We start from the raw sequence: 27,597 nt of genomic DNA, 5'->3' as shown, positions 1-27,597 counted from the left end.
CTAACTTTTTATAAGTGCTTCTCCAGTTTTTACACAAACAGTATGAATAAATGCTTTTAATTTAAAACTCCAAAAACGGAGATTTTAAGCCTCGCCCAAACAGCCACGTAATTACTCATCTATGTGTCTAGTTATTTGGTAAAAAAAATTCGAAGAGGAACACTTCAAATTATTCAAAATAAGAAACGTACGCATTACTGTGAAAACACGTTTTTAGCCATAATTTGAAACACATGATTGGCTCGAAGCACAGTCAGCAAATGATAAATACGTACAAAAGATCTTCATGATAATAATCGAAATGGACGCAAAATCCATAATAAATCAGACGTTACAATAAAAGCTGTCAAGCCGTTTATCGGTCAAATTAATTCCACATCTTCCACCGTAGATTTTCATTCAATCTCCCATTCAATATTTACAATGAAAAAGCACCTTTATTAATATTTTGTGGGGTCCCCTTAATGTATATGTTGAAAGTATTACAAAGATTCTTTAAAGACACAAGTACTTGTACTATCACTACGTGCCTTATATATTGCACTGCTGCAAATTTATAAGTTGCTCTGCTTTGTGTTAAGTAGATTTATTTTAATGGCGGATAACGGTGACAATGGTGGTGGTTCCGGCGGAGAAGGGTCGCAGAGTCGGCGGAGAAAGAGCCATTATCAGCGGCACAATGCTCAACAGATTCAGAGGCTTGAAGGGTATCACTGATTTTTTTTTTTTATGAGTAGTGTTGCATTCATTTATTTTTTCGGGTTTCGGAAATTTGATTTTTTTAATTTTTGTTGAGGAATGTGTTTGATGATTGTTTTCTTGAAGAGAAGTGGTGATTTTATTGATATGTGTGTATGTGTGCATAGCTTTGGATGATTTCATTGTTTTATGGTTGATCTGGACGGGGTATGGTCTGCTTACATCTTATTTTTCGAGGCCTTTTTGGCTAGGAGTTGATGCAGTGTATATGTTTGGTTTGGTTGCAAGGTGATGAGTGTTATTAAAATTGCTAATTTTTTTATGTTTTAATTTTAATTTGTGTTTGATTGAAGGGCGTTCAATGAATGTCCTCATCCGGATGAGAAGATGAGAATGGAGCTGAGTCGAGAGTTGGGATTGTCTCCGCGCCAGATAAAGTTTTGGTTTCAGAATCGGAGGACACAGTTGAAGGTTTGTTGGTATTAAATTATTTTTGTCTTTGTTCGTTCTTGGTTTTGTTTGGTGCTGATTCAAATGTTTTTAGGCTCAACATGAGAAAGCTGATAACTTTGTTCTTCGCTCCGAGAATGATAAGATTCGATGTGAAAACATAGCCATCACTGAAGCACTTAAGAATGCTGTGTGCCCCGCCTGTGTTCGTCCTGATCAGTCTGATGAAGATGTCTACTTGAAAGAAAAAAAGTTGCGGGAAGAGAATGCTATGTTGAGAGAAGAGGTTTGTTTCATAAGAGCTGTGATCTTTATTGCGTTTTATGAAATAAGATTTTATATTAAATTTAGTAGCATGCTCTATAGTGAATTACCTTTTTAATTACGTGCAATTATGTAAATGCCCTTGAGCATCACGCGGCAAGTTTTGAATGTGATTAACTGTGAAATGCAGCTTAAGAGAGTCAAGACCATAGCTGCTCAGTACATGGGAAGGCCCATCTCACCGCTCCATCTGGGGCAGCCACTTCATTTATCACCGATGGATTTATCAAGGGCAAGTTCAGGGCACAATGGGATGACTGGTCTATCGCTTGACCCTGATCTTCTTTCAGGAAGCTCCTCAACCTTTAAAACTTTGCCATTCCAGCAAATTTTCATTTCAGATATGGACAAGTCTCTCATGATTGATGTTTGTCGTAATGCTATGAATGAATTGATTAAGCTCTTGGAAAACAATTCACCTTTCTGGATAAGGTCATCAGCTGATGGAACTGAAGTCCTTAATTTAGAAGCTTATGAAAGCATCTTTCCAAGAGTTGGTAGAAGTCCGTATGTTCGGATCGAATCATCAAGGGATTTAGGTGTTGTGATCATGAGTGGTTGTTTGGGTTTGGTTGACATGTTCATGGATGCGGTTAGTTTTAATGTTCTCTATATAACTATATATGGTTAATACTCTAACTACCAAAATGTCGTGACATGAAATTCTGACGTGGTGTGGTGAATATATATTTTTACTTTGCAGAACAAGTGGATGGAGATTTTCCCTAATATTGTTTCAAGGGCATCAACCGTTGAGGTTATATCGACTGGATTGATGGGCAGTCGAAATGGCCAAATACAGCTGGTTAGAAATTTATACAGTTTATTTACTTTATCCATTTTTGTATACTATATGTATAGATTATAATACAAACTTCTTGTAAATGAATGTGTTCTTCTTCTAGATGTATGAAGAGTTGCAGGTGTTGTCCCCATTAGTGCCAACACGTGAATACTACTTCCTTCGTTTTTGCCAGCAAATTGATCAAACCACATGGGCTATTGTTGATGTTTCCTATGATTTTCCCCAAGAACTCCATTCTAATTCTCAATACCGAGCTCGTCGTCTACCTTCAGGGTGCTTCATTCAAGATATGCTCGATGGCCGCCTGAAGGTCCTGTTTTAAGTCTATAGCAACTGAGTTTTTGTGTGGCGTTTTATAACTCAAACTGTCTTAATATATTTCATGATAGCAGATTACTTGGATGGAACATGTGGAAATCGAAGATATAAGACCAATTCATAGTCTTTTTAGGGAATATATATGTAGCGGGTTAGCATTTGGTGTTACAAGAAAGCTTTCTGCACTTCAAAGAGCATGTGAAAGGCTTACTTGTCTAATTGATGCTGCTAATTCTTTTTCTCATCTTGGAGGAGGTGAGCCTTCTACACGCTTCACAATTTCATCTATTGTTATATATGTTTGTGGTGTCACAAGTAACCGAAAATAATTTTGCACATGTTTTTCAGTAATTACTTCCCATCATGGTAAAAAAAGTTTGATGCAACTTTCCCAAAGAATAGTTAACAGTTTCTGTTCTAGCATCAACTCGGTTAATGGGCAGCAAGTGATGCTCTCTGGGATGAACGATTTTGAAGTACGTGCAACTCTTCAAAAGTGTACTGATCCTGGCCATCCTAACAGCATGGTTCTTAGTGCAGCAACTTCCATTTGGCTCCCATTTTCTCCTCAGAAGGTTTTCGATTTCTTGAGGGACGAAAGAAGCCGGCCTCAGGTAAGATTTATTATATTATTAAGTTTATTTTTCTCTAGCCCAAAAGTCCATGCATATGACTTTTACTATTATTTGATAATCTTTTGTTTGTTTGATTGATTAGTGGGATGTTCTCTCTAATCACAACCCTGTGCAAGAGGTTGGTCATATTGCGTGTGGATCTCATCCAGGGAACTGTATCTCTGTTCTCAGGGTATGCTCTTTAGCTTCTGCTTTATTTTGTACCTCTGCTCTCTACCTTTTTTTTAAAGGCAATGATATTTCGGGGATGCCTCTATCGCTAACCCTTAACAAACATGTCATTAGTGACCCTTAACTCTTGTTACCGAGAGAAGATGGTTAAACTACAATATTACTGATATAATTATGTTTGCATACTTGCCCTTATTAATTTAGGTAATTGTAGTTGGGCCGCCTTAAAAAAAAATGAAATAAATAAAGTTTTGATGAGTCCATCCTTTCTTTTATTAACTCGGATCATAAAGATAGTGACTCGAATTTTGATGATACAAATTTGCAATAGTTGGTAGGTAGATTTATGCCACTAAGACGCTACCTGCTTGATTGTTCCTTTTTAATAAACGAGATTTCATTACAATGCCAGAACAATATTTATGACGATGTCATTACTAGTTACTACTTCCATCAAGTTCTTGATCTATATTTCGTAATCATCATTAATATACATGTAACTTAATATCTTGTCATGACCAGGCCTTCAATACCAGCCAGAACAACATGCTAATACTTCAAGAAAGCTGCATTGACTCATCAGGTGCCCTTGTTGTGTACTGCCCCGTAGACCTACCTGCAATAACCATAGCCATGAGTAGTGAAGACTCCTCATTCATCCCTGTCCTGTCCTCGGGATTCGCGATATTACCTGATGCTGGGAAAAAGCTGGGTGCTGGAGAAATGGCTGTTGGATCAATTGTTACTGTAGTGGTGCAAATAATAGTGAGCAATTTAACTTCCGGTAAGCTGAGCCAGGAGTCGGTGAATACAGTTAATAACCTCGTGGGAAACACCATACAGCACATCAAAGCTGCCTTGAATTGCTCTCCTTGTTTAGATTGAGGTGGATTAAATTTGCGTAGATGTTAATGCATGGATCTTTATTACCATGTACAGATAGTTAAGAGAAGTTGAAGGTTAGTTGAGGTCTCTGAATTTTTATCATCAATATTACTGATGCAAACTTTTATGGCTGCATGTTAATTCTGCTGCTGATATTTCTTTCTCCCCTGCCAAATTTCAGTACTATTTTCAATTTTCAACTACTACTCTTCTACTTTTTCTTGATTTTTTATTAGATTTAATGTCAGTAATTTAGTTCTGCTTTGTTAATGTGGGAGTGAAGTGTGCAGCCTATTTATTGTTCTAGCTGTGATTTACTGCTGTTATATTCTTATATCCACCTTTTTAGTCTATGTGAGTCTGGTTTCCAGCCACCATTGGATGACCCCTGATTTTGAGTGAACCCGTTTTACAGTGGGATGGACGGTCGATATTAGAAATTCTTAACTTAAGATACACTTATATTGTGTTTGGTTGGGGTGAATGAAAATGGAGGGAATGGAATGATATTTGAACTATAATTTAGTTGAATGTATAATAATTTCATTCCTTCCACCATTCAATTCCTATCAACCTTAAGTAGAGCTTAAACCCTCCATTTTGTGAAGGTATGCTACATTTCTTATCATACCTATTTTCTATCCAAATCTTATCATACAAAATTTGTACTTACTCATTTTTTTTCAAAATCCTCCCTCCTACACTCTATTATTTTCTTTTATCTATTATTTATACTCATTCCATTCCATTCACCCCAACCAAAACACAAGGAATGGTAAATATAGCTTTAGGCAAGTCGGGCTTCTCTAATTTCGACCATTATCCCGTCCATTAAGTATCACCGGTAAATGGTGTAAGATGTGTTTACTCAAATCAGTTTAATATCCGATTGTGACAGGACTAGCTGCTAACCAGCTTCCTATGCTTGTAAAATTTAATACAGTTCAAATATTTTCTAAGATATATGAACATAAGTACTGTTTTTTCTTTTCTTTCCTCTTGCTTTATCAAGGCAAGTAACAAATGATTAAGCTGTAGACTAGGGTTCCTGACTCTATTCTTTTCTGGGCTTGGTTCGAGGCTCTGTTATCTAGACCTATAGATAGTACTGGCTGGTCCTTGATAATTTGCAAATGATGTGTACCATGTACTCGTAACTGATGCTTTTCGTGTGACTCTTTTCTGAAGATCTGACAATCGAAACATCTGATCCCCGACAAATGACAGTGGCAATGGCTAGTTGATGTTCTTAAAATCTTAAACATTGATTATGAAAAACGTATTTGACAAAACCAGGGGAAAATGAAGTTAAAACGCAACTGCAGTCTACTGATGCAAAGTTGTTCTTGGATTATTTGTGTTCATTTTTAATACTACTTTACATGTATTTTGTTTGGTTAAGATTAGGCGCTATATACACTATACCAACGAAGAAGTGGTGATTAAACTAGGATTGAGGGAACGAAACGAGTGGACTGTGCTAAATGACAGCAAAATCGCCCCTTCAAGAATCAAGATGCTATGATGACTCGGGCCATAGAATTTGAAAGTTTATCTAAAGTTAAGAATTTTTCTTGGCGAATATTTCAGATAAAGAGCATCTCAATTGTGTACGAACAATGTTGATGCTGCAATGTGTGTGTGGTGTAGTGGAGACTGGAGACAATGCTTGGTGGTGTGTACTGTTTTCCGAAAGTGCTGGTATAAGACTCAACTGAGACTTATCGCAGGCTCGAGTTGGCATTTTTTTTTTTTTGAGTTAAGTTATCGCTTAGGCAAGCAAGCAACAACACATAAATCATAAACTCTCTCTTTTTGAACGTTGCCTGGGGGCAAGGCCGGATGAGTCTGATTTTCGACGAGATTTTTTAAGTTTCTGAGCTCTTTTTTGGTGACATTTGGAGCCTCAAATTTGGATCTTTTCTCTCTGGACTTTGAGAAAAAAACTAGAGTAAATTACAAAGCGTGGACCTACACTTACACATTTATGCACTTTGTGTATCATTTTTCAAATCTAGCAAACTGTGTAGCTTCAGTTTTAAGATTCTTGCAATATGTGTATTTCCATTAAGGAAAATGCTTGGTGCACATAATTGTATACAAAAACATGTACATAATGACATGTGGCGGATTTTAATTGGATGCCCCCCTGCATTTACACCAACCACCCCAATTAAAACCCACCACATCATTTGACACATCATTATGTACAAATTTTCTGTACACAATTATGTGCACCTAGCACTACTCTTCCATTAAAAATCATTTAACGCTGTTAGTAACTTAGTATTACAGGGGTAACAGTGGTAATGTGTGACTGAGAGGTGAGAGTTATATCTGTGTTCTGCGTGTATGTATGTACTGCTCCGCTATGTTATCTAAGGTACTGTTTGGGGTTGCTGTTGCAGACAGCAACAGCAGCTTTTTGCTGAAAAGCTGGTGAAAAACTGTTTGGTAAATCGAAAAGCAGCTTTTCCGAACAGCAGCTTTTAACTGAAAAGCTGCTGTTAGAAAAAGCAGGTCCTCCCATGCTTTTGGAAAAAGCTGCTTTTCAGCTTTTGCAGAATGCTGTTATAGATTTCATTATAAAACCTCACCAAAAACATTATTTTTTTTAATATTATAACTCAAAATAAGTAAATATCAAAAAATTACCAAACAGTTATCTGATTTCTACAACAGCATTTATTTTACCAGCACTTTTTCTGACAGCACAACAATTTTTAACAGCACTCCCAAACAGACCCTAAGTATGAAAAACAAAATCAAGCTTTCCTTTGGTTTTAGATATTTAAAACTTAAATTTTTAATCAAAAAAAGTTAAATATAAGATATTTTAAAATACGTGCTAACCCCGTCTCCCAAGTTAAATAATTAGGGATGGAGTAGTAATTATGTAGTATTATATTCTTGGGTCCCAACTGAATACAATTATTAAATTTTTTTTTGTAAATTGTATGATAATTTTAAAACTAAATTCTGAAATTAAATTTCATATACACAATTAAATGTGTACCAAACAATATTAAAACCCTTGAATAATAAAAATATTTAATGGGATGTAATTTTGTTACATGAATAATCATTATGTTATAAAATTCTAATCAATATATATGTCTTTTAAGCAATACATAATATAATAATAATAAAATAAAATAATAATAGACTTTTTAGCTTAGTTTTTATTTAAAGAATTTATTTATTATCTTTTCAAATATCCTCGAAAGCTCTCATGGCTCCTTATATTTACATTATAGAAATTTTATAAAATTATTTCGTAAGTAAAAGTATTTCGATTTTAAATTTTAAAATATTTGGGTTATGTTTTTCACATGTAAATTGATGACGAATTTTATTAGCTCGTAGATATTAAAGAAACTCTTTTGAGCTATACTCTCCTCCATTGTGTTTACGTAAGTACTTGATTTTGTGGGTTGACTCTCCTTCGATTAAATTTTTAAATACTTGAATTTCATAAATGTTTCAGATTTTTCTTTCATAAGAAAGACCTGTACACATCTTAAAAAATCATCAATGAATATAATCATATATCGCATTCCTCTAATCGATGACTGATTAATAGGCCCAAATACATCAAATATACCAACTCCAATGGTCTTTTACTTTAAACTTTGAGTCTTCATATCGCAATTGATGTGCTTTATCGTACTGACATCCTGTACATACGATATTTGTTCTTAATGCAATTTGAGGAAGTCCATTAAGTATCGATTTCTTCATCATCAAACTTAGCTTTATAACGTGACCCAACCGCATATGCCACAACTCTGATGTCTCATTTCTTTGTGTCTTGTCTTCAAATGCAGATTCTGTAGACATTACGTAAACTGATTTTAACTTATGCCCCTGTATTATTGGTTTTTCAGAGATATTAAGGTCTTGAATTACCTTCACATTGTTTGGATCAAAGACAATATAGTGATCTCATGAAGTTAATTGAGTCACAAATAATAGATTCTTCTTCATTCCTAGAACATGATAAATATAATGTAGTGACACTTTATTCTGATTATACCGAGGTATAACAACCGCCTTTCCAACATGAGCTATTGGTAATTTCGAGTTGTCGGCTGTTACCACTACCTGATTTCCCCCATACTCAAACAAGTTTTGCATCTTATGTTTATCGTTCGTCATGTGATTTCAACATCCAGAGTCTACAATCCAATCATTCTTATAATAAATAATCTCTTTTGTTGTCATTTAGAAAGGAGATACATCTTCATCATTGTGCTTCTTCACCCACGCTATCTTCTTCGTTAGTGCTGGATGTAGCAATATTACTATTTAAAGACTTCTTATTTGACCAGCCATCTTTATCCATATGGCGCTTTTTTTTTCATAATTATAACAATTTCCATCAAATCTCTTAGTATTATCTCGATTTGCAGAAGCTCCTCCTGAACAAAAACCTCTCTTCTTAATGACTTTATGACATGCATACAAAATTCTTGAATCTGTCCCTACTCTGCTGTTTTACACCGTCTCTGCAGTTGTGCTTGGTGTAGAGTGCTTCTTCTTCACCTTTTAGCGAGACTCCTTCCATTTGCTTTGTCATGACCTCTTAAGCTGCTATCAAATTTTCATACTAAGCAAGAGATGATTGTGTTGGCTAATCTTGCACAACACTAATAAAACTCCTGTATTCAGGCTTTAAGCCATGGATAATTATGCTTGTTATCCTGGCTTTCTGAATAGTAGTCGTTGAATCCAAATTTGAAATTTTACGACATACTGACTTCATCTTATGGAAGTATTTAGAAATCGTCATTTCTCTTTGTGCCATTGATAGTAATTCATTTTCCAAAATTAGTAACATGGTATTATTCTTCTTTGAAAACAGTGTTGTGAAAGTGTCCTGGGCTCTTTTTCGGTGGTTTTACATCCCGAATATGATCTAACATTTATTCCTGTGGTCTTCAAAGCAAACATTGTTTTGTCTGCTTTAATCTTCCGCTTGTGAACAACATCCTCAGTTGTTTAAATTCTAGCCATTTTGATTTTTGCCTGGTTACTTTTGTTTGCTTTATTTTCCTTATAGCCGATATTATTTTGTGTTTAGCTCCCATCTAGATTTTATATGCAGACCTTGTGTTGGTACTTTGTAAGCTGACTACAATCTTGGTTTTACTTCGAATGCAATATGTAGACCGAGTGGATGAAGATCCAATTAGTGGCTATCCTCAATTTGTTTAGGCTTTACTTTGTTTTCTTTTATTATAGTTTTCCTGCGCGATTATATATCACTTTCTTTGTGGTTTTACAAAATGTTTTGTTAGTCGGTAATAATGGAGATTATTTGGTTGCAACTTGCTATATCTCTATCACTTTGATATGACACTCTGTGTTTTGTTTCAGGTTGCCAAGAAGAAAGGCGCTTTCTTATCAGATATTAAAATTTTATTATTTAAATGTCCCCGGTCATCTTACATAAACTTTCCTGAATGAAAGGAACTTCTCGGTCAAGATCTTGTCGAATCTGCTCGTTGAGATTTATTCTCATTCTTAAAAAAATTAAAAATTAAAAAAATCCATACCATATTTGATATATTTTGATGTGATTTATAAATTTTTTTATTTTGGTTTTTAGTTTTTATTCTAAGAGAGGTCTGTAGTGGAGTAACACCCTATTTTACGATGAAATTATAAATATCACATGTTAACCTGTGCATGACACGAGTTATATATTAATATATATTAAAACTTTATTATTACAACACTATTATCCTCTAAATCATATGCATTTAAAAAATAAAGCATAATATATTTGAACTTTTTAATGATTTTAATATCATATTTGATTAAGTTTTTAGAAAATGCAAAAATATGACTTATCCGTTACTTTTCCAAACATAACAATTTCACAACTTTTAGAAAGCCAATCATATCCACCACCTTTGCCCCTTTCTCATGATTAACGTTGCCATGTAGGCACTCCACGTCACCCACCAACCTCGAAGGCCGACCACAACCCCAAACACTTTCCACACGTCCACGTCATCTCCGAGTCAACTCGTGGCCACTCGGGAGCTACAAACAATAACGTAGGGTCAAAACCGTCAATTCACAGACACGAGCCTCACCAAAACCAAAGCATTTTACAAAGCAACAAGAGAGTCTCTCACACACACACACACACACACACACACATACTTAGAGAAAAATATATACGTACAGGCGGTGTTAAAGCTGTTTTCCGATCAATTAGCGGTTTCACGGAGGCGGTTTGGAGGCGATTGTAAGCGGTATTGTGTGTTACACCGTTAAATTGAGCTTTTTTTGGTTGATTTCTCCTTTTTTTTTATGTGTTTTGTGTGTGTGATTGGTGGATTTTTTGCTTGTTTTGGGTTAATCACACTTGTTTTGGTTGGCTCTGTGAGTTTTTTGTTCTGTTTTGCGGTAATTTTTTGATTGTATGTGTTTTTTCACCTTTTATTGTGTGTTTTTGACGATTTTATGGAGTTTAGGTGGATTTTGTTGATTAAACGAAGTGTTTAATGTGTTTATTTAGGAGATGTTTATATATTGTGCTTATATGTGTGTGTGTGTATGTTGCTGTTAAGTGGTTTTCTATATTCTTGATATATTGATTATAGTGTGTGTCTGTTGTTGTCAATTGCTTTTGTACGTGCTTGATATATTGATCAGTCGAGGGAGAGGGTGGGGGAGGGAGTGTGTGTGTTTGTTGATGTTAATGATTTTAAGTGCCTCGGTAACTAGTATTTGATAAGGTTCGAACCCTCAACATCCCGTAAAGGGAGTGAGGGAGATACCATTGAACCAAGAGTTTGTTGGTTGCTGCGTATAATATTTGCTTGAGGTTTAAAGCTGAATTATTAGGTCAATGTCAATTGTGTTTGGTAGAGGGTATTTGACTGATTTGTCCTTGGATACTTGCTTGAGGTTTAAAGCTGAATTATTAGGTCAATGTCAATTGTGTTTGGTAGAGGGTATTTGACTGATTTGTCCTTGGATATTAGATTAGCTTGCTAGATTTGGCATATGGTCTAAATTCTGTTCTGTAATGTGCTATTGTGCTATATCATTGCCTCTTATTCGATTGTTGCTGATTCTGTCATTGTACAACATATTTTAAACTTATTGTTTATGTTGTTGGGTCATGTCTCTGGATATAGTTGTAAGCATGGTGAGAAAGAGGAGAACTGAACTTCCAGGTGGAGGCGAGAGCTCGGGGCCCCAGGATTCTAGTGCAGGACATGGTGCACCCCAACGCCCTCCACAGCAGCAGCCACAACAGCAAGGACAGGTTTCACCTCAACGCCCTTCTCAGCAGCAGCAGCAGCCCCAACAGCAGCAAGGAAGAGGGGCACCTCAACGCCCTCCACAGCAGCTGCAGCAGCAGGGAGGAGTTAGAGGTTCGGCCCCACAGCAACCGGGAGGTGCATACCAAGGGCGTGGTGGATATGATGGTGGGCGTGGTGGCCCGCGGGGTGGAATGGCTCCTCAGCAGTATACTGGGGGACCTCAAGAGTTTTTTCAGCAACCTCGTGGACCCGTGCCCCAGAGCCGTGGTGGTGTGGCAAGTGGTGCCCGTGGAGGATTTGTATCATCTGCTGGTGGACCTTCTAGGCCATCAGTTCCCGAGTTGCACCAAGCTACCCAGGCTCCCCAGCAAGCAGGGGTAATGACTCAGCCCATGCCTCATGTATTACCAGCAGAAGACACTCAATCTGTAGCCAGTCCTGTAGTCAGAGCAGCTAATCCATCGTCCTTGCAGTTGACACAAAAGTTTCAGCAGATCTCTATGACGCCAGAGTCATCTTCGACCGAGGCTGTTCAGTCTATTCCCATGTCAACTAAATCTTTGAGATTTCCACCTCGTCCAGGAAGGGGAAGCACTGGTTCCCGAGTTATTGTTAAGGCGAACCATTTCTTTGCTGAACTGCCTGATAAGGATTTACATCAATATGATGTGAGTTCTATTGACCCTTTTAATGCAATCTTAAAGATTCGTTAATCAGATTATTAGCTGTTATAATCTATTATATAATATAACAGCTGATCCAGTTGGTAGCATGCTTGTTTTTAATGTTGAAGATTCTAAAATACAAGTTAAATCTGTTTATTAAAGTCGTATCTACAGAGTATTTGCTTTCTGGGATCAAGTTATGTTATAGTGTGATCTTTTAAGTAAATAGGTTTCTTCATGTCGCCTAGGTTTCAATCTCTCCGGAGGTCAGTTCTCGTGGGGTGAATCGTGCTGTGATAAACCAGCTTGTGAAGTTGTATAAAGAAACTCATCTTGGGAAGCGCCTTCCTGCTTATGATGGCAGAAAGAGTTTATATACAGCTGGGCCTCTTCCTTTTATCTCCAAAGAGTTCAAAATTGTTCTCACTGATGAAGATGATGGATCGGGCACTGCAAGGTATATCTGGATGTAATTTATATAATAACTTTTTTGAACGCGGAAGTAGGCTTTGTTGTCGCTATTTGATTCACCTGCCTTGAATGCAGGAGGGAACGGGAATTTAAAGTTGTTATCAAATTAGCTTCACGAGCTGACTTGCACCACCTGGAGATGTTTCTAACTGGGAGGCAGGCTGATGCACCTCAAGAAGCTCTGCAGGTTTTAGACATTGTTCTAAGGGAACTGCCTACTGCTAGGTAAAGGTTACATGGACTTGAACATTGCTACTCATCTGTATTTATATATAACTAGACATGTTTAAGTAGATGGCCTGACATGAGCAATTGAGTTTTATTTGGTGTGGCTGTTATGCGTTAGGTTTTCTCCTGTGGGACGGTCATTCTATTCTGCTGATCTTGGACGAAGGCAGCCGTTGGGTGAGGGTCTAGAAAGCTGGAGAGGTTTTTACCAGAGCATACGACCAACACAGATGGGATTATCACTGAACATTGGTTTGTGTTTGCGTTATAATAATGTTGTTAAATTATGACATTGATTACTGTAGCTGTATATAGTTTTAAGATTTTTTTTGCATAATGTCTATTTTGTGTTACTAACACAGCTATGTTCTGTACTACAGATATGTCCTCCACTGCGTTTATTGAGCCTCTTCCTGTTATTGACTTCATCTCGCAACTGTTGAATAGGGATGTTTCATCGAGACCATTGTCGGATGCTGACCGTGTGAAGGTTCGAAAAAATTTTGAAATTTATTTTCTGCAGTCTTGGTAGATCATCAAGATACTGTCTAGATTCGCTTAAGTAATTTTAACTTTGTGTAATTCATTTATACTACACATTTCATGGAAAATGATTCTATGCATTACTCCCTCCGTCCCATAACAAACAAGCATGCTTAAGATGTTAAAGAAATCACATCTAAACATAATTATTCTTTATAAAATATATATCAAATAAAAGTTTAGAATCTAAACTTTTATTTGATATAAGAATTGAATTATTTTATTGAGTGTAGATATTGTTTTTTGACACCTCAATATACATGTTAAAAACTAAAAAGTCAAACATCACTTAAAATGAGACAGAGGGAGTATTATTTTTATTCGTAATATATACCGAGATTCTGTATGAGTGTGCTTGTTAGAACCCTTGGGTTGTGTCTACGGGTTTGAATTTTCTATGCCACTTGTATGGACCTATCTGGTCTCTTCTGGTAGTCTCAGTTTAACATCTTGGACTATATATACATATATGTATATGTATAATGTAATTGATAATTGTAGATAACTGATGCTATATGTTTGTTTTTGTTCTTACATTTTTCCTTGATTGATATTATATTATATTCTCTTTAAGCATATCGTTTTATCAAGTCTATGTAGCTTGCTCTGTATGTTCCATTCTCTGCCTGTTTGTCATTTATGTGTGCAATAGTATCAATCTTAGTCCATTCTTTACTTGAATGCCAGATCAAAAAGGCTTTGAGGGGTGTAAAAGTTGAGGTTTTACACCGTGGAAGTATGCGCAGAAAGTATCGCATTTGTGGGTTAACATCACAGGCGACAAGAGAGCTCACGTATGAATTAATGACAAAATGTTACTTTTAGTTTTTTTTTCAGGCTTTGTTCTTGTCTGACATGGTACACTTTGTATGTATGTTTATATACATAGTTTCCCAGTAGATGACGGAGGTACTATCAAATCTGTTGTGGAGTATTTTCAAGAGACATACAAGTTCACGCTAAAACAGACTCAATGGCCTTGCTTACAAGTTGGCAATCTACAAAGACCAAATTATCTACCCATGGAGGTTTGTGCATTGCTCTTTTCTTTAGTGTTTCTAGGATGGCCGTGTATTAATTTAAAACCTCCATGAGATACTCGTTTCAGGTTTGCAAGATTGTAGAGGGACAGAGATACTCGAAAAGGTTAAATGAGAGGCAGATTACAGCATTGCTAAAAGTTACTTGTCAACGCCCTAGCGATAGGGAGAAGGACATCCTCCAGGTTTTTTTTGTCTGCAACACTTCTCTTGTTTATTGTTTTCAATTTTATTTCCTTTTAAGGTACTGTCTTGTGTGCTTGCTGGTAGTATCATTTGATTTGTGGTGTTTTTACATACTAGCAAATTATGCATTTGAATTAAAATAAATTTAAAGTTGGAATATTTTTGCGTCTCTGGATTTTAACCTGGTCTGCTGAATGTATGTGGTTGGGATCTCTGATCTCTCACTACATGTTTCGTGAAATAAGATTAACACAATAATGTCCTCTTCTTCTGTTTTGTCCTTTAGACTGTTGAGCATAATGCATATGCTGACGATCCTTATGCAAAGGAGTTTGGAATCAAAATTAGTGACAAGCTAGCCTCAGTAGAAGCTAGAGTTCTCTCTCCACCATGGGTAATGCTAAATTGTAGTGGTCATACACGTATTCCCGCTGGTTACTTTGGTGATTGACTCCTTTCCTGTGCAGCTAAAATACCACGATACTGGACGGGAGAAGGAATGTTTGCCTCAAGTTGGCCAGTGGAATATGATGAATAAGGCAAGTTTTATATTCAACAAAATAAAGTGCTACAATCAAGCGTGTTGACTGGCCCACTTTTTTAAGATTCAGTGGTTAAATATGCTATCCTTCTTTTCTTCATATAAAAATATAATTTGTTCTCGACACTAACAAGCTGGCTGTTTGAGTTCTCGTTGCTATTTGCTTTGAATGGGTTTGTTTAAAGTTGGACGTTGCATCTGCATACATGTGTATTGAAACAGAACCAAAAACATACCCCTAGCCCATCTATCATATTGTTCTGATCAATTTGATTTTTCTTTTTCAGAAAATGGTTAACGGGGGAATTGTCAATAATTGGATGTGCTTGAACTTTGCACGTAATGTTCAAGATAGTTTGGCCAGTGGTTTTTGTTCTGAACTTGCACAAATGTGTACAATTTCAGGAATGGTACATAATGCAAGTCTGCTTTTTTGCTTTAATGTTATCTATGACCTTGGCTTCGTGAACTAAAAATAAACAATGTGTTCCATGTGTAGAGGTTCAATCCTGATCCCGTTCTCCCTCCAACCAGTGCACGTCCTGATCAGGTCGAGAGAGTATTAAAAACAAGACATCAGGAGGTTATGAAACTCAAGAAGGAGCTTGACTTGTTGGTTGTGATTCTACCAGATAATAATGGCTCTCTTTATGGTATGCAATCTGTAGCTCTTAGATGATTATAATATTCACTTTTGGTGGATGACTTATTTATTTGATTTGTGTTTGCGCACTTTGTCTGATGATATTCGTTTCATTGAGATTTCGTTTTGATGATTCGAAGGTGACTTGAAAAGAATTTGTGAGACCGAACTCGGAATAGTGTCGCAGTGTTGCTTGACAAAACATGTCTTTAAGATGAGCAAGCAGTATCTGGCAAACGTGGCCCTGAAGATCAATGTCAAGGTTGGAGGAAGAAATACTGTTCTTCGTGAGGCAGTGTCTAGGCGGATTCCACTTGTGAGCGACCGACCTACTATAATTTTTGGTGCTGATGTCACACATCCTCATCCTGGAGAAGATTCTAGTCCATCAATAGCAGCAGTATGATTCAAGTTTTCATTAAGTGTTTTTATATTCTTGATTTGTGTTATGATGTATTAATATATATACAGTTGCGGTGTTGCCTCTATTAGACCAGTATCCTTCATTATCTACCGCTGTTGCTTTCGTTGATTACAAGATATGTTGCTAAAATTTTAGGTGGTTGCATCTCAAGATTGGCCTGAGATCACCAAGTATGCTGGCTTGGTCTGTGCCCAAGCCCATAGACAGGAGCTCATCCAGGATCTGTACAAGAGCTGGCAGGATCCGAACAGGGGGACTATAGTTCATGGTGGCATGATTAAGTAAGATCTTTTCCCCAATCTTTAAATGATTAACAAATAAACCAGACTGGTTCCGTTTATGTTTTGTGGTTTCTGATCAAGTTGTTGATTATGTTTCTGTGCTCTAGGGAGCTGCTGATTTCATTCCGCAGAGCAACTGGGAAAAAACCTGAGCGCATTATTTTCTACAGGTATTATAACGTCTATATTGGGACATATCGTGGGGCTCTTCTATCTAATTTACCCTTGTTCTAATTATGAACTCATCATGCAGGGATGGTGTTAGTGAGGGGCAATTCTATCAAGTTCTTCTCTATGAGCTTGATGCGATTCGCAAGGTGGTATTTTGGGATGTTTGCAGATTATATATATATATAAAAATCTATTTAAAATTTAGGGTTCCGCAGTAGAACCTTAGTGGTTCTATGACACTATTTTAAGGACTGGTTCTCCCTTAAGCGCGACCCTATATATATATATATATATATATATATATATATATATATATATGCATTTTTAGCTTTGCTTGTGAAATATAAATTTGAACCTAATGTACTTGTTCCTGCACCTTTCATGTCTATAACTCCAATAAAAGGCATGCGCTTCATTGGAGCCCAATTATCAGCCTCCCGTGACATTTGTTGTGGTTCAGAAACGCCATCACACAAGGTTGTTTGTCAACAACCATCGTGACCGTAATCAAGTTGATAGGAGTGGAAATATTTTGCCTGGTAGACCTTCGTTCCTTCCCTCTTGTGTTGTGATATCTGTTATACATTGCAGGGCTATTACCTTAAATTATTTTGTACTGTTCAAATTACAGGTACTGTGGTTGATTCTAAAATCTGTCACCCCACTGAATTCGACTTCTATCTGTGTAGCCATGCGGGCATTCAAGTAAATTAATTAACCAAGTGGTTCATGGTCAGGTTCATTTGTAGCAGTTTTAAGAAAATTCTGATTATTTTGGCTTCTGTGCAATAACAGGGAACCAGCCGGCCAGCACATTATCACGTTCTGTGGGATGAGAACAAGTTTTCTGCAGATGGATTGCAATCCCTTACCAACAATCTATGTTACACGTAAGTACATATTTGTTACTAGTTGGCAACTACATAGTTTTACCGTGGTGTTTTAAATTGCTTAAAATATTGGGCAAAGCTATTTATTGAATCTTGGTGGACCTAAATTTATGCCCCCTTTTCCTGTGCTTTTCAGATATGCCAGGTGTACACGATCAGTTTCAATTGGTAAGCTTCTCCCCTTAATTCTGTAGCTCTTTCAGACATTTTTAAATGTTTGATGTTAATTTCCAACTTTCTTGCCAGTGTCTGTATTTAATTCCATTTTGTTTTGTAATGACAGTGCCACCAGCATATTATGCTCACTTGGCAGCCTTTCGAGCTCGCTTTTACATGGAACCTGAGACTTCTGATGGTGAGTCAATGGCGAGTGCCGCTGGTCGTGGAGTTGGAAGGAACACCAGGGCAGTAAATGCCAATGCAGCTGTTAGGCCCTTGCCTGCTCTGAAAGAGAACGTGAAAAGAGTGATGTTTTACTGCTAGAAGAAATCTCAGGTGGTTGTGAATCTAATGGCTGCAGCTATTGCTTGGACTATGACATCTGCTTTCAGCTACTTGGTTTTTATTTCAGCTTTCAGTATTTTGACCATGTGAGCTTAATTTGTTCCAGATATGGATTTGATCAGTAGAATTGCTTAACCATCATTATATTGGTAAACTGCATATGTTGCCCTTTTATTGTTAAGGTCATGTTATCTGTACTTTTGACTATCCATGCACAACAATAAAAATATGCAGTCAGCGGGAAAACGAAAATGTGAACACATTCTAATATTATCAGATATACAAAAAATACTGTAACAATATATTTCAAATATTACACTTTATGCCAGAAATGTTGTATATATACAAGTACAAATTTGTGTATTTACAACTGAATATTTGTTGTATACAACCAATCCAAAGGTGGCCTTGTTATAAATGGTGCATTTGCATTTTTCCCTAAAGCCATCCTTTTATCTGCGTCTTCATCAGGGCTTGAACCCTTGAAGATGCAGATAAAAGCCCTGAACCCCATCCGAGGGGCTCATATGTTTGTCATGGACTTGAACCCTTGAACACCATTTACTGCAAAATAGAGGAACACGCCTGGTATTCGAGGTTAGTATGATGAAATATGTACCTTTCTAGTTGCATAGTACCGGAAACAAACACTTGTATATAATTAACCAAGGAGCTATACGCCACAACCGATTTCAGGGGAGTTCTAGTTCCTCTGGTGACTGTAAAATTTGCGAAACGAGGCATTGCATGCAGGACTCTAACTATCATCAAATCCCATAACCATTAGGCCTCTGGGACATCGGCAAATCTAAAATCCAAACAATGAAGACTGAAAATCTTGTACATTTTTTATCAGTTATAATTTCACCGTTCTCCGATCTTTAGCTTGCTTAAACATTTTCTAGTGCTACATGATCTGTAATTGACTGCAACACACGTCAACAGGAAGCTCAAATGTTGCGAGGGGGTACTAAGAACAAGCACGAATCTTTTTCGTCTTGCTTTCTTCAGAAACATTTACTAGTGACAGTGTGTCAATTTCTTCGGCACATCTTTTGTACGGGACAAATCCCCTGCTGTTCATCCTTGGCTGAATGTTAGTTCGATATTGAGACCCATTAGTAGTACCAGGGTATGTTTGTATACCATATATTTCATTGTATGATCTGCTGGTTGAATATAAGGAGCTTAGATCTCCAGTCCCTTCATCTACTAATCTTAGTTCCAAGGACAGATTCACAGCAGCTCGAAAAGTTCTTGAAACTGCATCTGTGCGCCTCTTTTCTTTGTTTAAACTCCCTTTGGTTTCGTACAGGCTTTCACAGGTCCGCGTGCTACTGCAGAGCAACTCATACGACACCTGACTTTCCATGTTATCTGTTGGGATTGCTTCAAGGAGCTTCTTGTTTTGTTCAACGAGTCTATCGTCATGGGCTCTTTTTGAGAAGAAATCATTACACTCTTCTGTTAATGTAGATGGCCTTTTTGAATCTGCTATCAGAACCATTTTTCCGAATAGCTTGATGCTTGAAGATGGTGATAAATTCTCTGTCTTAGAGCTAGGAATCTCTTGGACCGACGGTGGTGATTCATTTTCTGTTGCAAATGAATGAGATGTCATGCCCTCGTGATCTTTTTCCATTGAAGACGTATTGCCAGAAGGAGGGTTGGAAGTGCATGATATTGGTGACAGGCAATGAGTATTCAGTTCTGAAACTGCTGGGCAAGTCGTGTCTGAACCAATCGTAGGCAGGACTGAAGTTGAAGATAGGTTCTCCATGTCATTAAGAGAGGCATTGGTGGACAAAGATCTGTCTGGCTGATCTGAAACTACTGATCGTTTCATAAGCAGGTCAGCCACTTTACGGGGATATGGGTGGAGAGGCTTCTTTTTAGGTCTAGGGGGAGGAATTTCAACCAAAATTTGGGAGCTAGCACTCACAGAATTCAAATCTCGTGCAACCTGAAGAGTAAATACGTAACCAAGTTACATAAAAGCATTGTAAACAACCTAGTTTCATCCTAAATGATTTAGCAACCAATATATACATAAAAACATTTAACTGAATCACACTAAGATCTACCTTAGAAAAAAACTTCTGAGCATGGCTTCGAATTTGAACTGCCGTCTTTGTGCCTATATGTTCTGTGTATGTAAATATGAAACGGGGGGTTCAAAGATTGAATTGAAACAATTATGGTACGAGAGTCTACAATACATTAACACAAACAATAATCAGATTAAGGAAACCGGTCAAGAGTATGATAATTTCAGTAAACGTTGTGAAAAGTTCACCTTCTATATGCCGCCAAGCACGGCCATACAGCTTTAAAGCTTCAAGAAATCTCTGATGCTCGTCCTCTGTCCATTTTTCTCTCTGCTTTGTTATTGTATAAGGCTTCCTGACCTGTTTAGAAGGAAAGGCAGACCATTCTTAATTTGAACTAAATTAACACCTTAAAATATAACTAGCACGCAGCAAGATAGAGATGAGACCTTTGGCATATATTCATTCTCAAAGGAACTGAGAGGTTTGGGGTCTAATGTCTCGGACTGCAAGTTGCCACCAGTAGGAAACTCATGTCTGCACATATCAGAGATATTCTGGCCCGTGTTTTCAGTTTCACCCTGTAGATGAAACACAAAATATGTGTGGCCTTATTAGCGTCAAAAAAGGAAAGGACTCTGAAGTATTACTTCTCATCAGAGACTAAGCTATCTATGGTAGAGTCAAATAAAAGTATACGGGTTATACTGCTGATGAATCATAAGCTCAGATCCAAAACAATTAATAACACCAGAATTGACACACCGACACCCACATACTGCAGTTCTCCTCATTATATGCAACCATAAGTCTACGTATATATGAACAATTAGCCTACTTATTACACATGTATCATCTAACAAAATTTCCAACAATACTGATGTGTCTGGTTAATTTCTTATGTGATTGAGCACAGCAAACTATGCCTAACAGAAGTTTCTCGAAATTTAGTACTCTAGAAATGCTAAGTTTATCTTTTTGAAATTATTTTTCATGCCAACAGAAACTTGACGACATAATTGCCCTAAATGTGATCTGAGAACACTAGGACTTTGTGATGATCCATATGTTACAGTTTTGCTAAACTGGGATTTGAGTCTATATCATCTACTTAATCTATTAACCCGCAAATCATCATAGCATATGTGATCGGTGATCAGCTATTTATAACATAGTAGAAAAGCAATTTCAACTCCATCATCAAACCAATGACTAACTTGAAAACCAATTAGGACATGTTCTGTCCATTCCATACCATAGCCGCAACTACCATAGTACCATTAGAATATATAGTGACAACACATTCTTGTCAAATTATCGGTTCTCCTAAAATCTTAACAAAGAAAAGGCCTTACTTCTAGCTAATGCACTAAGCACGACCTTCTCGGATACAAGTTCATAGTAAAATTCACTAATTTTTCTCCAAACAATACCAATAGTTACCAAAAACCACAACTAGTCAACTACAATAACATAACAGCACATTATTATTCCATAAATATGCATTCAACCAATCCACACTACAAAAAATATACATGTAATCCTTACTAACATCATGATGACACATAAATTGAGAGTACGTACTTAAGAGCATCAACCCGACATGGAAATTGTCATAAAATAATCACAAACTTACCTTCATTTCTTGAACCATCATTGCCACTCCCCTATGCAAAGTCCTCGCAAATTTAAGACAATAGTACTAAGAAAGAAGGGAAAGAATCAAATATGGTCAATATATAGAAAATAAAAAATCTTGAAAAATTTAAAGAAGTGTATAGAAATTTCAAGAAGTGAAGTGGGGTAGGAAAGAGTTGGAGTACTTGTGGCTGAGAGAGAAGGGACAAGATTGTTTGGTACACATGGCCTCATGGGCCTCTCTCTAAATGTAAGTATGAGTTTAATATCAAAGCTTGTGGCTGTGAGAGATGCTTGGGATGAAAACAAGTACTCTAAGTAGCAATAAGCTGAAAGCAGGGCCACCAAAAATATATCTTCATTATTACATTTACATAGTATCTTGTGACAGATGGTCAGATTTTTGCACCACTAGTTCGCACCACTTGTTTGCACTTTGGATATAGCTGGATTAAGTATTTGCCTCAAATTATTCAAATATTTGTTTTGCTGCATTTTCTCTGATTAAATCAATTAACAATTTAAAACCGGATTTAAATATGTCAAAATTTCAATGAGCTTAATTTGAAGTTCAAATTCACATTATTATCTTGAGTTCACATCCAGTTTCTTTGTTTTTTTTTTGAGAAGTACTCAAATTGTTTAGTCCAGAGTTTAAAATCGAGTATACGGAGAGATGTAATGGCTATTTTCTTGATTGGCCATCCTTTCGACAACAAATATAAATATCAGGTGGCCCACTTTATTTAACTTATATGTTAAAGAATTGTCCAAATCATTGATAAATAATAGTATATCACAAAAAAGTCAAAATATCAAAAGAACAATTTATGTAGGGTTCTTAAAACTGTTAAGTTTAAAGCCTCCAGAACTTAAAATTTGAGTTACTTTAGAAGTTTACATTGAAAAACAAGAATAAAATTGCCAATGACTGATAGTAAAACTTCTGAGCTGAGTCATACTGAGTTCTTAATATAAATTGCTGGGCGGACAATAAACAAAGTACTTATCAGTAATCAGAAATGATGCACAAAGCATGCAGAATGCAATGTTGGTTGTTTGAGAATCCTCAAAAGATCACTCCTTTCTTGTTGATATGATCATTTCAAATTCTCAGTCCATAGTGCTCAAGAGTATACTTAAAATCTTGGCTTAATGACCTTTTAGCCCTCGAAGTATGGGTGGAAGTTCCGATGCGGCCTCGAAGTTTAAAAACGTACCTTTCGACCCTCAAAGTATCTTTGTCGTACCTTTTAGCCCTTTTCAAAAATACCGGTATAAATCGGGGGATAAACTTGACAATTCACATTCGGGGTAAAGTTTGGGCGTACCTTTTAACCCTTAAAGTATACATCTCGTTCCTTTTAACCCCTAAAGAATACATTAAAATACATTAGATGTTCCTTTTAACCCTTAATGTTTAATGCCCCTTTTAACCCTCACGTGTGAAATGTCAACTTTGTCCACCCCATTATAAACCCGTATACGCCATAAGGGCTGAAAGGTACGAAAAAGATACTTTGAGGGTTGAAAGATACTCCCTCCGTCCCACCCAATTGTTTACATTGGGTTTGGGCACGGAGGTTAAGAAATATGTATAAAGTAGTGAAAAAGAGGAAGAAAAGTGGGTGAAGTGGTGGGACCCATCGATTTTTAATATATAAAAGAGAGATAGTGGAGTAAAAGTAGTGTGAAAAGGAAGGAAAAGTGATAAAGTGGTGGGACCCATTAACTATTTTGGGAAAGTTTTGTAATGTAAAGAAATGGATGGGACGTCCAAAAGAGGTAACTGTAAAGAACCTGTTGGGACGGAGGGAGTACGTTTTTAAACTTCGAGGCCGCATCGGAACTTCCACCCAAACTTCAAGGGCTACAAGGTCATTAAGCCTAAAATCTTATACATAAAAACTGTGCAGGCTATCGACGGAAATGTGTGCTGCATTATAAAGTTCCATATTGATCGTCTGTAGAGTGTTCTGCACCCAGAAATGTGGTTGATGTTAATAGGTCTTCGCATTGAAGATTGGTTGATGTTCATAGTTCTAGTAAAAATGATAACTAAGCAGAATTAAAGATTTTAGTATCGTTCTCAGCATTTGTTTCCTCTTCTTTGTGTTAACTGTTATGTAGAAAACTTATTTTGAGATGCATGTGCATACTCTCTCCCTCACTCCTTATGTGTTGATCTTGTAGGAAATGAACTAGAAAATTAGTATATGCTGAGAATATAGTTGATCATCCCAGAAAATGAACGGAACAATTAGTATATGCTAATAATAGATGAAACTTTCACTCGCCTAGACAATTCTGCAGGTGAACTTGTGTTTATTGTTTCAGAACTGTTGATCTTTTACGCGCGTAAATTAGAAAGTTGTTTAAATGATGCTAGCTTAGTACCTCAGACCGAGAGAAATGGATAGAACTCTCAAAATCCAGATGTAATTTCCTTATTCTTAGTTGAGGAGTTGAACTTAATTACCTAAGGCTGCACTTCTAAGTTCAAAAACTGAATAGCTTATGATGAATGTTTTTACTTTGCTCTGATTTTCTATATTTACCAGTAATCAATTACATCTTAACATTTTACACGGATTGCAGATTGCGTCTAGTTTGTTGCTGTAACATTAATCTCCCATAGACTTACTTTGGTTTATTTCCTGATTAACAAAAATATATCATTATTTTAAACACTGTAACAGCTTATTCAGCAGTTAGCAGTTCGACAAAATCCCAAGTTCAGAAGATGAACATGTTCTGAAAAGACTAGGGGCAATATCTAAACAGAACTTGTGTCCAAAAATCCTATATGACTCTAGATTGGTAGCGAGTCGTATTTCGGGTTAGAAGTGAAGTGCTGATTCCCACCCTGCAGGTAACAAGATTGAATTCAATAAGATGATCCTCCATTTGATGCCCTCCTATAATAACAGAGGTTCTTGGATATGATCCCACATCCACAAATGCCAGGCATACATAATACTTTTTTGCTCACTGACACCATTGAATTGGCACCGTAAAATCTCCAAAACTTGTTACCTGCTAGACCAATATCAGTGAAAGGCACTACAGGTCCTGTCTGGCTTTTGTCTATATTCTTTGCATTGAAACAAGCTCCAAATGGCACGACCAATGCTACGTTTTTCATTTTTCTCAGTGCCGCAGTCTTGCTAAAAGCACTAACGAGACTGCTATATATGGAAGTCTCTAGTTTTGTATAAGGAGTAATGGTACTAAATTTGGTACCCCCGTAGCCTTCCTTGTTTATGGATAGCAAAGAAGCATTAATTGTTACTGGTTTGTTATGAACACTAATAGATTTAACATCTATGGAATATTCATCCGAAGGGTCACCAGTTGTATACACCAGTGTAGTACTAATGGGGTTAATGGAAAGTTGTGTGGTGATCAATTCTTTAGCAATATCTTTACTGTATGGTAATAAAATATATGGCCATCCGCATATAAACATGTGACCGAGTGCATATTCAGATGTAGATGGTATGCAGAGAGCAAATTTGTAAGGTAGCTTAAACTGTGTCGACATTTGTGCAGGTAATGAAGTTGTTAGATTTGCAAGGCCTACCATACCTGTAGTTTCATTAGATAGACCTTTCAGGAGATCTGAAACTGCACATGTGATTGGGAATGGCTCAGGGGATTGGTAGCTTAATCCGACTGATAATCCATTGGCATAGACTCAACGTATAATGCATCCTCTCCGAGGCCTAATGGATTGTAGGAGTTGACATTGCAGGCATCTTTAATGCAGCCTGGAGTGCTCGTGCTAGGAAGAGCGCAGTGTATGCATCCGTCGCCCATATATATCTTAGAGCCACAAATGACGGGACGATAGGTTGCTAACGCGTCACAGACTCACAGCTGAAGCAGGTATGTTGGCCTACAATATTTATCACGAGCTCCACGTGGTTGTTTCCGCTGTAAACAACTGAGGGAATGTGGTCTCCAGATCAATAATGTGTTCAAAAAATTCGATTTTAAAACACCTGTCAAGATTGATGGCTGGATTTCGTCATTGTGAGGCCAGATTTGGACAGTCCACAGATCCTCCATCAATATTCCTATTTGCTTCTTCAGTCTGTCCATTGGACTTTTATTCAATCCCATGACGTCCTATGGTAAGTCTACTGTGCTGGAATCTTTGGCAACGCAGAAACAATTGGGTCTGGAACCGTGTTAACACTTCGGCTTTCGGAGTAAGATCAAAACCGAGTAGTATGTTAATAGAATGGCAGAAAGCTTGGGAAGGAAGGGCAGAAAGAACAGCACAACAATCTACAGTGGAGCGGAGGCGGTGTAAACCACCCGCTGGGTGGATCAAAATAAACACAGATGCAGCTTGTGTTTTGGGAACTGAACAGGTAGGCGTAGGATGCATTATTAGAGATGAATGAGGTAATTTTCTTCGTGCCCGAAGCAATGTAGTCCAGGGAAGTTATCATCCGCGAGAAGCAGAGACCATAAGTCTAAAGGAGGGCCTAACCTGGACAAAGGACTGGAAGAGCAGTAAGTGTGTGTTTGAGTGCGATGCAAAACTCTTGGTTGATGCAGTTAATGGGAGCCGGGGAAATACAATTACTTTCATGCAATCGTTGAAGATTGTATTGATTTACTTAAACACTTTGATGAAGTGTTAGTCTTGTTTGCTCATAGATATGTGAATATGGTAGCACATAACTTAGCAAGAGTTTCATATTCTATGTTAGGTCCACAGAGTGGCTATACACTGCTCCGGACTTTATCGTCTGTATGCTTGATTCTGATAAAGTTATAAATTTGCAAGTGTGTTTTTTCAAAAAGAAATAATAATTGATAGTTCCATACGAATTTTATCATGCTCAAATCGACTCGTGCAAAAACTTGAATAGAGAAAGATAAGATGCCATTATATTATCTTTAATATTTGACGACGGTCAAATTCAACTTTATTTAGCTTGATTCTATTCCCAACTATCGTCATATTGTTCTGTGGGAAGAAAAATTTAAAAAACTTATTTTAACTCTTTAACTTTACTTAGTACTAACTTAGCCAACTAACAATAAGTTCTTTTTGATACATATGTACATATCGTTAACCATCACTATATCCCCACCTTCCTCATCATTACTATCAAAATGCTGATATGTTTTTGTAATCGTAAAAGTTTCCATCAATGTAACATATGTTGATAAGGATGGAACAAATTGGATAAAATTTGATGTCAAAGCTTCAAAAAACTGAATCACTGTTGGTTGGTGAGTTGCAGAAGGTCAATGAAAATGTCAATAGTAAGGGAGTTTTGAAAGCTGAACATGTAATACATATATTCAATTCTGAGCTTTTATTTTCCCTTATTTTGTTGAACTCTGTTAGGAATCGATAGTTTTTGATGATAACATAACACAATGTAAAATGTTCAGGTTAGAATCTTTATCATTTTATCAGTTGTAATGGTACTTGTATTTTCTTGTGATGCATCAACAGATGGGTAGAATAGGATGACTAATTGTAAATATCCAATGCAATGTAATTTTATCTAAGTGAAGGATGATCAATGGATGAATCAGTAATATTTCAACGGATGAAGTCTGCACAACTTTCAACGGATGAATGACCAGAATTCTCAACGGCTGAATGTAAATCAATCAACGGATGAGCCACATTTCAATGGATGAACAAGCAGCCGTTGAAAGTGACTAAAGCTTAAATCTGATAGATCACATGGGTTGATTACACTAATTTGGACATGGTAG

The 27,597-nt window shown here is 36.9% G+C and overlaps 4 protein-coding genes across 4 annotated transcripts; 2 read left to right on the top strand and 2 right to left on the bottom strand.

Annotated features, from left to right (window-relative positions):
• The first annotated feature begins 517 nt into the window (after window positions 1–517).
• Window positions 518–4,487, top strand: LOC135147036 (homeobox-leucine zipper protein HDG11-like). The gene is made up of 10 exons (XM_064079267.1): window positions 518–707; window positions 1,053–1,170; window positions 1,244–1,435; window positions 1,604–2,065; window positions 2,177–2,278; window positions 2,379–2,588; window positions 2,671–2,851; window positions 2,945–3,210; window positions 3,314–3,403; window positions 3,925–4,487. The coding sequence occupies exons 1-10, from the start codon at window positions 595–597 to the stop codon at window positions 4,285–4,287; spliced, it is 2,097 nt and encodes a 698-aa protein (XP_063935337.1). The 5' UTR covers window positions 518–594; the 3' UTR covers window positions 4,288–4,487.
• A 5,887-nt stretch (window positions 4,488–10,374) lies between these two features.
• LOC135147060 (protein argonaute 1-like) lies at window positions 10,375–18,357 on the top strand. The gene is made up of 22 exons (XM_064079436.1): window positions 10,375–10,553; window positions 11,445–12,241; window positions 12,487–12,695; window positions 12,785–12,934; window positions 13,056–13,189; window positions 13,318–13,427; window positions 14,168–14,274; window positions 14,370–14,508; window positions 14,589–14,705; window positions 14,993–15,100; window positions 15,174–15,245; window positions 15,535–15,657; window positions 15,747–15,900; window positions 16,031–16,290; window positions 16,450–16,595; window positions 16,703–16,765; window positions 16,849–16,912; window positions 17,170–17,305; window positions 17,398–17,471; window positions 17,562–17,656; window positions 17,793–17,824; window positions 17,940–18,357. The coding sequence occupies exons 2-22, from the start codon at window positions 11,453–11,455 to the stop codon at window positions 18,137–18,139; spliced, it is 3,282 nt and encodes a 1,093-aa protein (XP_063935506.1). The 5' UTR covers window positions 10,375–10,553; window positions 11,445–11,452; the 3' UTR covers window positions 18,140–18,357.
• A 438-nt stretch (window positions 18,358–18,795) lies between these two features.
• LOC135147061 (protein REVEILLE 7-like) lies at window positions 18,796–21,975 on the bottom strand. The gene is made up of 5 exons (XM_064079437.1): window positions 21,845–21,975; window positions 20,658–20,789; window positions 20,457–20,568; window positions 20,245–20,306; window positions 18,796–20,123 (listed from the first exon to the last, which is right to left on the bottom strand). The coding sequence occupies exons 1-5, from the start codon at window positions 21,863–21,865 to the stop codon at window positions 19,131–19,133; spliced, it is 1,320 nt and encodes a 439-aa protein (XP_063935507.1). The 5' UTR covers window positions 21,866–21,975; the 3' UTR covers window positions 18,796–19,130.
• Window positions 21,976–24,733: 2,758 nt separating this feature from the next.
• On the bottom strand, window positions 24,734–25,971 carry LOC135147081 (probable aspartic proteinase GIP2). Its single transcript, XM_064079507.1, has 2 exons — window positions 25,851–25,971; window positions 24,734–25,521 (listed from the first exon to the last, which is right to left on the bottom strand). The coding sequence occupies exons 1-2, from the start codon at window positions 25,969–25,971 to the stop codon at window positions 24,734–24,736; spliced, it is 909 nt and encodes a 302-aa protein (XP_063935577.1).
• Between the last annotated feature and the right edge of the window lie 1,626 nt (window positions 25,972–27,597).

The sequence above is a fragment of the Daucus carota genome, chromosome 6 (genome assembly GCF_001625215.2).
Source record: "Daucus carota subsp. sativus chromosome 6, DH1 v3.0, whole genome shotgun sequence".
NCBI classification, from domain to species: Eukaryota; Viridiplantae; Streptophyta; class Magnoliopsida; order Apiales; family Apiaceae; genus Daucus; species Daucus carota.
The sequence above is the reverse complement of the archived record's forward strand: the minus strand, read 5'-3'. Positions and strand labels throughout refer to the sequence as shown.

Excerpts from the sequence above, each read along its gene's own strand:
- LOC135147036 (XM_064079267.1), top strand. The coding sequence starts at position 595 with ATGGCGGATAACGGTGACAATGGTGGTGGTTCCGGCGGAGAAGGGTCG. Across the intron at positions 2,852-2,944 it reads TTTTTCTCATCTTGGAGGAG|TAATTACTTCCCATCATGGT; the intron begins GTGAGCCTTCTA and ends CATGTTTTTCAG. Across the intron at positions 3,404-3,924 it reads ACTGTATCTCTGTTCTCAGG|GCCTTCAATACCAGCCAGAA; the intron begins GTATGCTCTTTA and ends TGTCATGACCAG.
- LOC135147060 (XM_064079436.1), top strand. The coding sequence starts at position 11,453 with ATGGTGAGAAAGAGGAGAACTGAACTTCCAGGTGGAGGCGAGAGCTCG. Across the intron at positions 12,696-12,784 it reads GATGGATCGGGCACTGCAAG|GAGGGAACGGGAATTTAAAG; the intron begins GTATATCTGGAT and ends CCTTGAATGCAG. Across the intron at positions 17,825-17,939 it reads TACACGATCAGTTTCAATTG|TGCCACCAGCATATTATGCT; the intron begins GTAAGCTTCTCC and ends TTGTAATGACAG.
- LOC135147061 (XM_064079437.1), bottom strand. The coding sequence starts at position 21,865 with ATGATGGTTCAAGAAATGAAG. Across the intron at positions 20,790-21,844 it reads TGATGGTTCAAGAAATGAAG|GGTGAAACTGAAAACACGGG; the intron begins GTAAGTTTGTGA and ends TTTCATCTACAG. Across the intron at positions 20,569-20,657 it reads AGAATGAATATATGCCAAAG|GTCAGGAAGCCTTATACAAT; the intron begins GTCTCATCTCTA and ends CCTTCTAAACAG.
- LOC135147081 (XM_064079507.1), bottom strand. The coding sequence starts at position 25,971 with ATGGGATTGAATAAAAGTCCAATGGACAGACTGAAGAAGCAAATAGGA. Across the intron at positions 25,522-25,850 it reads CCAGCCATCAATCTTGACAG|TCGGATTAAGCTACCAATCC; the intron begins GTGTTTTAAAAT and ends ATGGATTATCAG.